This window comes from Xyrauchen texanus, chromosome 27, assembly GCF_025860055.1.
Source record: "Xyrauchen texanus isolate HMW12.3.18 chromosome 27, RBS_HiC_50CHRs, whole genome shotgun sequence".
Taxonomy (NCBI): domain Eukaryota; kingdom Metazoa; phylum Chordata; class Actinopteri; order Cypriniformes; family Catostomidae; genus Xyrauchen; species Xyrauchen texanus.
Window position 1 is genome coordinate 24125842 of NC_068302.1, and position 12804 is coordinate 24138645.

Consider the following 12804-nt stretch of genomic DNA (forward strand, 5'->3'; position numbering starts at 1 on the left):
TAATATAAGAATGAACCACTGCATGTGTGTGGGTGTGTGCATACCTTGTGGGGTGTTTGAGTAATGTCATCCAGACTGGTGGAGAGCAGATAGTTCTTCATACCAATGTAAAGACGATTACCATCTTCATCTGGCAGCAGAGAGTTCAGATCACCAGCAGGCAAAGAGAGAGACAGGAGCCTGCCACTACGCACCAGCTCTGAGATAGACACACAGAGACAGAAATCAGATTTTTTTAATAATTTCTGTAATAAGTGATGTATCTTCTTTTTTGAAAGGCTCTCTTGGCTGATCTGGCTTCAGATTTATAATCAAATTGATGTATTGCTCAATCAATTTCTTTCAGGCCAATAAAGAAAACTCAATTTAGCTTCATCTCTTTTTACAAGGAGAGCAGAGTACAAAGAAAGAGAGGGAGACAGAGTAATAGATGCAGGGAGACATATTAGGACAGTAGGATGGGGCTTTTATTAGTTAAAAACATTTAAAGTGTCAGTCAGCGCCACAGTAATACAGAGGGATTACAGGATCTGTACATTTCCAAAACCAAAGGCAACTGATTGCTGCCCAATCAGTAAATGACTTAGTGTTAAGTCCTAAGACAAAGGAAAACAAGAGAGGAATTGAATAAACAAAGAGGAGGAATATAAAGAAGAGATTGAAAACATATAAATTAATTCTACAGTATTTAAGAACATTTCAGAATAAAGCCAGAGTCTGGCCTAAACTATTAAACATACAATTACACAAACATTACATTCTTGTTGATGTTAGTCTCTCGAAAGATTTAAGTGAGATGAATGATTATCACTTTTTAAAAATGCTGTCTCACTCACCCACACACAATGAAAAATCTCAGCAGTCATGAGGGATGTACACACAATGCACACTCCTTTACAACAATAGCAACAAGGGTGTGTACGTCTGCACATGTATGAGGGTGAGGGTACTAAAATCACTTAAGTGGATTAAGGCTGGTATTCCACCTGTCTCATGTGTGAGTTTAAAAGGTAGTGAGGGAGTTTTCATGACTAGGTGGTCTAGAATCAAGTGGCTTTTAGCCGCTCCTGTTGGGCTCACTCTAGTGTCTGTCAATCTAAGACCAGCTGAGGATATATTAAGCTGCAGACAATGTGTTTATGTGTGTGTGTTTATTTTAACTTTAGATTACCTCAGTCATGGAAAAGACTTGATTACTGTAAATGTGTGGCATGTGATACATCCAAGAACATTCTACACTGTTAGAGTATTCTGTGTGGTTGCCAGGCGTTGCTTACTAACCCACGTCAAAAGGGACCCCTATCAAGAATATCAAGTCTCTATGATATTCTAGTCATGTGTCTATGGGATTTATTTGTGTGCCAGGCAAATCACTTCAAAATATATTAGCTCACTCTCCTCAACAAGCATTATGATTTGAGATATAATTTAAGTCTTTAACCCAAAAATACAGGACAGGCTATGTGCCAAATACTTATGGGGATCCAATTAACTTTCATCAGCAATGCCAAATCCACATTTTTTTCTGAACATGGAAGTGTTCCACAGTTCATAATGGAAGCCTGTTTTCATTCTCTGGTCTCCAGTATTTACACTTGCATCAGCGTGTGTTTTAGCGGATAATGTTTAGCATATACATTTTTTTTCAATTGCCAAATGAAAAAATATTTGGCTCCATAGTGCCAATACTCAACAGAGTTGCAATGACTGTATTTTGACAGTGCCTAAACCGAGTGGGTAGATGACATGAACTAATGGCCCACGGTTACTTTCTTTAATATCATTAACTACCTGGAGTTGTTGTGAAAGACAACAGCAGCACAAGTTGAGCTTGAACATATTTTACTCCAACTAACACTTAAAACTGGTTGTTGTTCTCCATCTGGATCACTCATTTCACCACACTGAAATTTCAAACAGTTTTAACTTTTACCACATTTTGACCTTTTGAAGCAGTAGCCGATGAGTAACAGACAATTCAGATGATGTATCATTATGTGGGCTGTGCAAGCACTACAATCAAAACAAGACATCCACTGCAGCACTTTTCATGCAGAGGTCAAAGCACCATTTGTTGCTAGCACTTAGCAGTGAGTTGAACGCGAGTCATGCCAAGATCACATAAGTATGAGCAAGAGTAATGCTTGTGTTAGTAAGGCCCGACTAATAGTTACGTATAAATTAATTACTCATAATTACCAAGGATGCAACTAAATTTCATCCACAGAATATTTTCATCCCAAAAAAAGAGGAAAAAGGCAGAATTTAATCCACAGAATATTTTCACCCAAAAAAAGAGAAAAAAGGCCGAAACACACACACAAAAATTGGGAAAACACAGGTTTTCCATATTATTTGTGATCTATGCAGCAAATTGTGTTTCTCTTCTAAATGTGTTTTCTTTGCTTTCGATTAATGTAATTCTCTAGAATGTGCATTCTACTAGATAAAATTATGTAAGGCGAATGTAAACCATGGCATGAAATTATTTTTGCTGTTCATTCAATTAACTTAATTAAGCCAATGCAACAATTCTTAAAACTATTGTAAAAACGTAATTTCGTTGCATTCAAAAATTAGAATTGAATTTAATCCATTTGTGTTGGAGGCTGTGAAATAACTGATACTGGGCATGGGATTTGTAGTTCCCAGCATGCTTTGTGTGGGATTTGAAAAGTTATTTTATGTATTATTGAGTGAGACGAAAGCAAGATGAGAAAATAAACTAAACACTTAAGGTCACACATTATTTTGGGATTAAGAACCAATTCTGTTATGCTGGATTACCATTCAGGTGAAGAGTGAAGCATTTGAGGGTGGGTATACAAAGGACATGTTGTGCATTGCTTTACTCAAGGAGCAATTACTACTTAACATTTAGCATGCTAATGTATGCTACTGCTAGCTGAAAGTTAGCCAACAAGCTTAAACTTAATATAAACATCAGTAATGTAACAAAAGTTTTATATTTCTAAAGAAATAAATCATGCCTAGGGCACATCTAAACTCACTTTGAAATTGAGGCAAATCTATTTTGTCATATAAAAATAACTTTTTTTCTATTATGTTGACATTACATCAACAAATTAGGTGAACTAAACCAAGAAGAAAGATGCTGATGTAACTTAATTGATTCATGTGGAAATTATGTACAGGATTAAATCATGTAAATTTAAAGCAGTTTTTTCAGCACTGACTCTCTCTCTTTCCACTGTTGCAACAATAATTTCAGTATTAATTAGAAACATTTTCACTAGCACACACTTGATATACCGAGAGGGAAGATAACAGTATGCCAGTGTGTGTAGATGTGTGCTGTCAGACATGTATTCCCTTGGGGTAAGGTTTCCTATTGCGATGCTAAGGGTCAAGAAATAACAGTGCACACTTCCTGTGGAAATTGAGTTATCAGCTATTACTGCTCAGTTGGCATGATCATAAAATGCATGTGGTGGAAATGTTAACAGGTGTGACTTTGCATCTGTGACTGAGACACACAAGGTCCAGAGCTCATACATAAACACACTGACACCTAAAATTAACTGGGTGAACACATTGCTATGTTCTGGAATTTCTCAACTCTCGGTCAGACAGACCTACTCACCATGACCCTTAACCTCAACAGAATATAAGTACACATCTTAATTATAGCACTCAAATGCGTGCACATGCACACACACACACACACATGTTGGTACAGCTATCATTATGGAGGACTCTCCATAGACATAATGATTTTTATTCTGTACGAACTATAGAATCTATCCCCTAACCCAATCCCTATCCCTAAATCTAACTCTCACAAAGAACTTTCTGCATTTTTACATTTTCAATAATACATCGGTTTAGTTAATCGTTAAGACATTAACGATTTATGGGGACTCTAGAAATGTCCTCATAAACCACATTTATAGCATAACACCCATGTAATTACCAGTTTGTAACCTAAAAAGAAGTCCTAGTAAACCACCTACACCCCCCCAACCCCCTCACACACACACATACATAATGCCAGACTCTAGAGTGTTTAACTGAATTATGCTCATGTTACAACACAGTTGTAGTCACATCACTGGTCAACTACAAATTGAACGATCAACACATACCAGCTAGAATATCTATTTTAACAAGATGAGCTTCACTGAAGGATTGTGCTAACACATCTTGCTGGATGTATGAGTTAGTTTCACTTGTATGTAATGACACATAATTGTAAATGTGTATGTGTGTCCTTCCATAAAACATATTTTTTAGTTCTCCTTTATTTTTTTTATCTTATGCTCAATGATAGTTGTGTTGTCTGTCCCTGAAAATCAAAATGGTGTGATGGATAGACTGGTGTTCTGTACAGGGTTTTCTAGGTCATCATGAAACACAACCAGCTACAGTCTACACACTATCACACATAATATTCACCTGTCAAACCCCACCTGATTACAGATGGCATTAAGATAATTTGTTTAATCAGAGAGGGATAAAGAGAGACAGACAGGCAAGGTTGGGACACATTTTCTTCCAATACTTCCATAGATTTCAAATCACATTTTTCAAAATGATCAGAAGATGAAAAAATGCAAGTCATGCATCTGTTGCAGCAAAATTCATATTTGAGCTGTATACCCACAGAAACAAGCAATTGCTTTGAAAACATTTTCAAGAATTGTCAGTGTAAATCCATAATTGTGTATTCTTATTGGTAATTTGTGTCTTTTTGAATGCTTCTTTTTTTCCCCAGTTTTATTGTATTTTCTTGTAATTTATATTTTTATTAACGTCACTGGCATCTTATTTGATTAAAGGAAAAGTTCACCCATAAATGATAATTATGTCAACATTTACACACTCTCATGTTGTTCCAATCCATCATGGCTTTCTTTCATCCGTGGAACACAAAAGGAGATGTTTAGCAGAATGTTAGCATCAGTCACCATTAACATTCATGGCCTCCTTATTTCCATACAATGAAAGTGAAAGGTGACTGAGGCTAACGTTCTGCCTAACAACTTCAGTTGTATTTCATGAAGGAAAGATTTAAAACAACATGAGGGCAAGTGAACTATCCTTTTAACAATCATGCCAACAAAATACTTGGAAACTGAAATTGAGGGTGAGAGAGTGGAGAAAAGACAGAATGAATTGTTGTGTTCATGTTTAGGGGCAGTTATCTTACCTGAGTTTTTAAACTGCAGTCGTGGCTGTGATGGTCTCCATGCTTCTGTTAAATGTGCCGCCAATGAAAGAAAGCAGAAGAGGGACAGCATCCTCATCATGACTGTCGAACACACTTTGCAACTCTTGCACACACAGTTTGCCACGGAGTAAACACACACACGCTCTCTCTTTCTCCTCTGCTCAGAAATAACACACTGACAAATGCTGTCTACATCGCACACCTCTGTACAAGTGTGTGCGTGTTTGTATGTGTGTTCTGCACAGTGTAGTGCAGCGTAATATAATCCTGCTTAAGTCTTGCTGCAGAATCCCCTCTTCTCTTGCTGCTCTATTCCTCTTCTTCGGTCTTCTCCTCCTTGCTGGCTGAATTTCACTCTCTTCCAAGTATGTCTCTATCCGTTTGCTACCTCTCCTCTGCACTCTGTTGTATGCATCTCATACATTGTCTCTGCATCTCATCTTTAACTCTTTGGGTATGATTTTTCTCTCTCTCTCCCTTCCCTCCTTTAGTATTTTCTTATCACTCACTTCTTTCTTTCAAACACTCCCCTGCTGGGAAGGAGGGAACTGTCCCATTTGTACCCACCCTCTGCTCTCTCTCTCTCTCTCTCTGCTATATGTGCTTTTTATAAAGAGTAAGACAGCTGCTGAATGTAACCCCTCTATTAGGAATTTTTAAATCTAAATCTCATGCTGATTTTCTATCTTGTCACCTCTCCATCTCTTACACACACTGTCTTGTTACGCATCACACACACACACACACACACACACACACACACACACACACACACACACACGAGAGAGACACAAAGCACACTCAAAACACAATTAAATCACACAACATCAGAATTGATGTTAACTGAATCAGGACACAAAAACAATAAACAAAAGATCAAAACAAGAGGAAAATGAGAGAGTGTGGAAACCCCACTTGCACAGCTACACTCACACAAACAGCCCTTTAGGATTTATTGTTACTTTACTGTTTAAAAATATCTCCTGCTCATCAGAGGAATGAAACTGTGAAGATTTGGCGCCATCTAGCAACCAAAATGAGGATTAAATAGGGACACATCTATCATTTATTCACCCTCATGATGCTCCAAACTCGAATGACTTTATTTTTTTCTGTGGAACATGAAGACATTTCTAAGGCAGAATTTCACTATTAATAGCCATTTCACATGGCTTGGTCTAACAAACAAAACAAAGTCCTGACACCTTATTTCCAGCAAGATGAAGAGACAAACACTTGCCACCCTAAAAATCTAAATAATGTTGCATTGAATGCTGTAGAAATTGAGTTATATAAATGACCACCAGGGGTCAGTGTTGTATAAATCACGTTGACAACTTTTTAGAACACTTCTAGAAACATTTTCGTTTAACCTTATTCACCAACGTTTTTTCCCCCTATCGATAGATGAAAATCCACACAATGGAAAAGTATGCAAACAAATGTTCCTTATTCCCTTAAAGATATTAATGAAAATAATTTTCCTGAGTACCTGAGATATATCATTTTTGGACATTGATGCTTTTAATCTGTTCAATCATTATGCTCGTTCTCATTGAAGCAAATCATTGAGGATATGATTCATAATATTTGACAGACACATGAACAAACAATGCTACTGTTTTGCTTGTTTTTTGTCTCAACATTAGTGATGTCCAGTTTGTGAACGAACCGGTTCTTTTTAGTGAACGAGCTAAACTAGTTCACCAAATTGGACTGGATTGTTTGAATCAGTTCGCTTCTCGAGTCAACACTGATCCACAAGTTACTCTATCTTAACCTGTCTCCCGGATGTGTCTGACACTCCGAATCGAAATGAGCCAATAACCGGAAGTAATGCGTTCCTAGAACTGATGGTATCTGCTTTTCCCAACTCTTCTTAGCAATGAACCGCAACAGTTCTCAATTCAGCAGTACATGGAGTCGATCACAGCAGTTCTCATGTCAACAGTACACTGATCCAAGGACAGCAGCTCTTGAGTCAACAGTTTATTGAGTCGATCACAGCAGTTCTCGAGTCAACAGTAAACTGATCCGAGGACAGCAGCTCTTGAGTCAACAGTACATGGAGTCGATCACAGCAGTTCTCATGTCAACAGTACACTGATCCAAGGACAGCAGCTCTTGAGTCAACAGTAAACTGATCCGAGGACAGCAGCTCTTGAGTCAACAGTAAACTGATCCGAGGACAGCAGCTCTTGAGTCAACAGTACACTGATCCGAGGACAGCAGCTCTTGAGTCAACAGTACATGGAGTCCATCACAGCAGTTCACATGTCAACAGTACACTGATCTGAGGACAGCAGCTCTTGAGTCAACAGTACATTGAGTCAATCACAGCAGTTCTTGTGTCAACAGTACACTGATCTGAAGACAGTAGCTCCTGAGTCAACAGTTTATTGAGTCCATCACAGCAGTTCACATGTCAACAGTACACTGATCTGAGGACAGCAGCTCTTGAGTCAACAGATTATTTAGTCGATCACAGCAGTTCTCGAGTCAACAGTACAATGAGTTGCTCATAACAGTTCTCTTGTCAACAGTACACTGATCCGAGGACAGCATGTCACTGCCAATACTTTTGGCCATAGCTGTACAACTGGGGAACATTACATAAAAGTAATTTTATATCATAATTTTTAAATAACTTCTAAAAGCTATTGTAGCCAAGTACATTCAAAAATGTTTAATAGAATAAAAATCTAGATAAAGTTAATGAATGCATGTTTTCCACAGTTTTTCCACTAGATGAAAACAAGGAAGAAAGGTATTTCATTTGTAATATAATAAATATTTTATATGCAGTAATACAGCAATTAAAAAAAGCTAAATTTACCTACATATTGTTTTTAGAAACTTTTTTTTTTTGTAAACAAATGGATGTGCAAAAACTACTTCATTCACTTATATTTTGGAACCCAGATGATTATTATTTATTATTGTTAATTCGAGATTATTATTATAATATGATACTGAATTATTATTATTTTGAGGATTTGTTATATACAATAGTAATATATTTCATATTTACTTCACCCTCACCTAGGGCTTTTATTTTGACGGAACGTTGATAGTGCACTGCAGTGTCAAACACTTTTTGAAAGTTTACAATGTTCCTCATTTCAAATGTGGTGAAACACTGTCACCTCCTACATTTCTGTGACACTTTATTGCGTTTTTAGATTTGTATAATAACTTCAGCAGGTTCAAATGTTTGGAATTGCACGAATGGGTGAAGCTGCACCACTTTACCTTTACAATGCATGTGAACCGCTCCAAGACGGCTGAAAACAGGGTCACAAAACAACACATAACTGTCACCCCTTGAACATTTTGTTCAGCTTTCCGACCGGGGCCCCACACAATTGCCTACTGCATGGAGGTGGTAAACACAGCTAATGTGGAGGCAGACTCAACCGCGTCATTCACAGTGAGTCATGGAAGTGGGCGGTTGTTACTTGTCTTGATTGGAGGGCTTTGTTGGCCACGGTTCTCTAATTGGTGGATCTTTCTCTGGTGGACCATGGGTAATGTAGTTATTTACCTGGAATTCCGCTATTAAACATGATCATTAAACAATGAAGTTGAAATAACGTGGAATGATGGCTTAAATGGAAGCATATCGATGAACAACCTCGGAGTTCAAGGCAGGTCTGTCTTTAAAAGTTTCGAAGTTATCGTTGAAAAAGTCTATGGAAGAAATTATGGGATTTTTACTACTGCAGTGTCTGAAGCCTATATTATTCCGTTTCGTTTCTCAGAAAAGTGAAACTGCGTCCTGCACTAATGTGGTTTAGTGCTCTATAAATAAATATATATATATACTTTTTATATATTGTTGTTTTATATATACATATGTTTATATATATGTTTTGTTTTTCAGTATTGTGAAGCATAAGCACACACAGGTCTAATATCCATATCCTATATGTGTTTAATTTAGCTGATTAAAGTGAGTCCTTTGTTTTCTTTTGGGTTTATGTTAGTTTTACTTTTTGTTTATTAATTTATTGTTTTTAGAGCGATCATTTATAACGTCACTTAAATCCAGGTTCTCTGAGAATACTCATTTAAATATTATTATTATTATGAAAACCACAACCAAGAGCACGCGGTGAGCATTGCGCGCTCCCGTATTGTCAGCCCGGTTTCCATCAGCTGTCGGTTTTATACATCATTTGCCTCCCGCCCACACACGTGCTCAACTCTGTGCTCCGATTGGGCGAGCAGGAAAGCGATGAGCTCATATTGGTTAAAAATAGCTTCACGCGCTGGGGCTAAAAATAGGCGTATATATAAACCTCGGCACGTTACCAAAAGCTCGCTGCATAAGCAGCTGTAGCTGGAGACGTCTGAACTTCTGTGAGAAAGAGAGAGAGAGAAAGAAAGAAAGAAAGAAAGAGAGAGAGAGAGAGAAAGAAAGAAAGAAAGAGAGCGATAGATTGCGAAGGAAGGAGAGAGAAAGGGCGGCGGCCCTTCTCTTTCAGTCCGGCGTCACGGCGCAGTCTTTCGCAAGTTAAGCTTTTTAGTCAGCCTGGGTCTGGGTGTAGCCCGCTGGGGGTAGGGGCTGCGTGACCAATTCCTTCCTTCCTCAACAAGTCGTCTTTTTTTCTTCACATAAAGCAGCCTGTGTTTCAAGTAGAATGAGTGCATTGCATAATATCCGAGAATTATCCACTACACTGGTAGGCTATTAAGCGTTTGGCGAAGATGCGTAAGAGAAACTCTTCGGGCAATTCCGTATCCCACATTACCCAGTGGGTGGCAACTCAAAATAAATCAAACTCCTCTTCACCAAGTTTTAAATGAGAAAACTCTCTCAGCATTAGATTGAGTTCAGAGGCTTAGTCGCCGTTCTGGAAAAGAGGAGATACCGTCTAAATACAAAACATACTGTTTATTTACACTAATTGTCAATTTAGAATTTACAACTTCACTAAACTTTTAACTTCGTTTCATCCATTACTGTGTAGTAAAAGTCCCGTCAAATATCAAGTGCTTAGCGCTTCTTGCCCCCTAAAGGCAAATTTTCTAGTTAGATACAATGAAAGATCTGATGATACATCACTAATATAATTGTTTTGTGTAAACGTAGTTGTGTATCTGAAATGTTTAAATTGTGCCACATCACACACCAAGAACTGACTGAATTTCTGTAGTAAAGGCTGAGTTTGGAATTGCATACTACTCATTTGGCAGAAGTAGTATGCCATTCCGAATTCAGCCAAAGGCTTGAGAATTATTATGATTTTTTATGATTTGTGCATTATCAAAATAGCACATATCCAGCCCACAGAAAGTATAAGCTATAGCTTGAAATGGAAAGTGTACTGCCTACTGTGCTGTATGCTGTATACAAACCTACTAGTTACTTTTAATAAGGATTTAACACAGTATGCAACAATAAAAATTTCAAACCGTTTTATGCCACATTATACCAGTTACCACCTCGGAAACAATTACACTTTATTTTATAATAATATTGTTTAGGAAATATCACATGAGCACGTGTGACTGAGTATGATTGTGAGTGCACATTTATGCTCCCCCAGTTAAAATAGCTCTGAAAAATCCTAAACATCAAGCAAAACTCATTCTCTGCACTGCTCTGATACTCTAGTTTTAAACTAGTGGTGTTTGGTTTGTTGATCGAATCTTTTAACACTCATGTTTGGGTAATGTTTTACCCTTTTTTGTTTTTTTCTTTAAGAAAAATGGTATCCTTCATCTGAGTGGTCCAAGAATTGGTTACTTTTCCTACATTTCCCATCTGAACACAAACACACACACACAAATAAAAATAAATAAATAATTGAACTGGATTCCATAAGTTGAGCTTTGTTGCGTCAAATTTCACCCACTATAGGAAATAAATGAGAAAGACAGCATTTGTTTTTAAATTTGTCAAGTAAAATGAATTACACCATGCAATAAACAATAACACATAAATGAAGGGGTGAGACTTTTTAGCATCCACAATGTAGAAAATACACACACACACACACACACACACACACACACACACACATATGTTGTGTTTCCATGTTTTATGGGGACTTTCCATAGACATAATGGTTTTTATACTGTACAAACTTTATATTCTATCCCCTAAACCTAACCCTACCCCTAAACCTAACCCTCACTGAAAACTTTCTGCATTTTTACATTTTCAAAAACATAATTTAGTATGATTTATAAGCTGTTTTCCTCATGGGGACCGACAAAATGTCCCCACAAGGTCAAAAATTTCGGGTTTTACTATCCTTATGGGGACATTTGGTCCCCACAAAGTGATAAATACACGCTCACACATACACACACACACACACACACACACACAGCGCCTACCCATATCTCGGAATATAAAAAAACATCCTGAGAGTGGCAGTTCTGCGTTCGAAAATGCCTTGTTGATGAGAGAGGTCAACAGAGAATGGCAAGACTGGTTTAAACTGACGAAGTCTACGGTACCTCAGATAACCACTCTGTACAATTGTGGTGAAAATAATATAATCTCAGATTACTATTCTGAGATGCAGGTTGGTGCTGTTTTGGCAACATGAACACAATATTAGGCAGAAGATTTTAATTTTGTGGCTGATCGATGTAAATACAATGGATAACTTCTGATAATATCTAGAAATTAAGTTTGTTACAACATTGGTTTACAGAAATCAGCCAATGCATGGAGCCATCTGTTGGACATAGCTGTAATTTCATGTAATTGTTTAGTTTTATTCCAGCAGATGTTACCAGAGACCCCAATGAATCACAAAAATGTTTTCACAATCTTTCAGTTTACTAAAATTAAGGGTTTACTTTGTTTATATGAAAATGAATGGTGTAATTTAGAGGTAAATTTGGTCTGTTGTTAGATGTCTTTTAAAAAAATAAGAAAATAAATCAATATTACACTTGTATGTTTGTGTCTTTTTTTACCCACTAAAAACATAAGTGACTCACAAACGAACAATGCATAAGGGTTAAGTGAACAAATCATGCTCATTCACTGCCATTGTTCAGATGGTGAACCATTTAGTATTTATTAGTATTTTTAAACAAATCAATTATATAAATTATGAAAAACACATTTGTTGCCACCTACTGCTGTAAAGATGTATTGTAGCAGGGTATTATTCCCTGCATACAGAAAATTAATATTGTGATACTTCAAAAACAGTAGTAGTAACATAGTTTGCTATTCCAAAGTGCTGAAATTTTAGCTGCATTCAAAATCGTGTACTGTCCTAGTATGTACTGTATTTGATGAAGGACGCTCTTATCTGCCGGCAAAACAGTACGTTCTTTAGGAATGCATGCGAGTATAAATATAATTCGGACATACTTCATTCGGTGACGTTGGCAGTTTCGTGACCCAAATTTATGACGTAATAACAACTGCGTAAACTACTTTGGTTTTTGCTAAAAACGCCCAAGTACAAGGAACAATTATCTTGGTATGTATAGCACTTATATTTAAGAGGCACCACCTTTCATTTAAATCCAGTATTTTGAACGTGACGTCACCTCAGCTCCAGAGGGATTATAGAATCCCTAGAAGTGTACATACGATCTGGACTTTAAAATCTCGACGGAAATAGTATGGTATTTCA

General features: G+C 37.1%; 1 protein-coding gene across 2 annotated transcripts in view; it reads right to left on the reverse strand.

Annotated features, from left to right (window-relative positions):
- sema3h (sema domain, immunoglobulin domain (Ig), short basic domain, secreted, (semaphorin) 3H) overlaps positions 1-5701 on the reverse strand; it is a 28004-nt gene extending 22303 nt beyond the window's left edge. For both annotated transcript variants that reach the window (XM_052094204.1, XM_052094203.1), the window contains exons 1-2: positions 5171-5701; positions 45-199 (exon numbers count right to left, since the gene is read on the reverse strand). In XM_052094204.1, coding sequence (XP_051950164.1) covers positions 45-199; positions 5171-5270 — 255 coding nt within the window. In that variant the 5' untranslated portion in view covers positions 5271-5701. The remainder of the gene's footprint in view (positions 1-44; positions 200-5170) is intronic.
- Positions 5702-12804: the final 7103 nt, after the last annotated feature.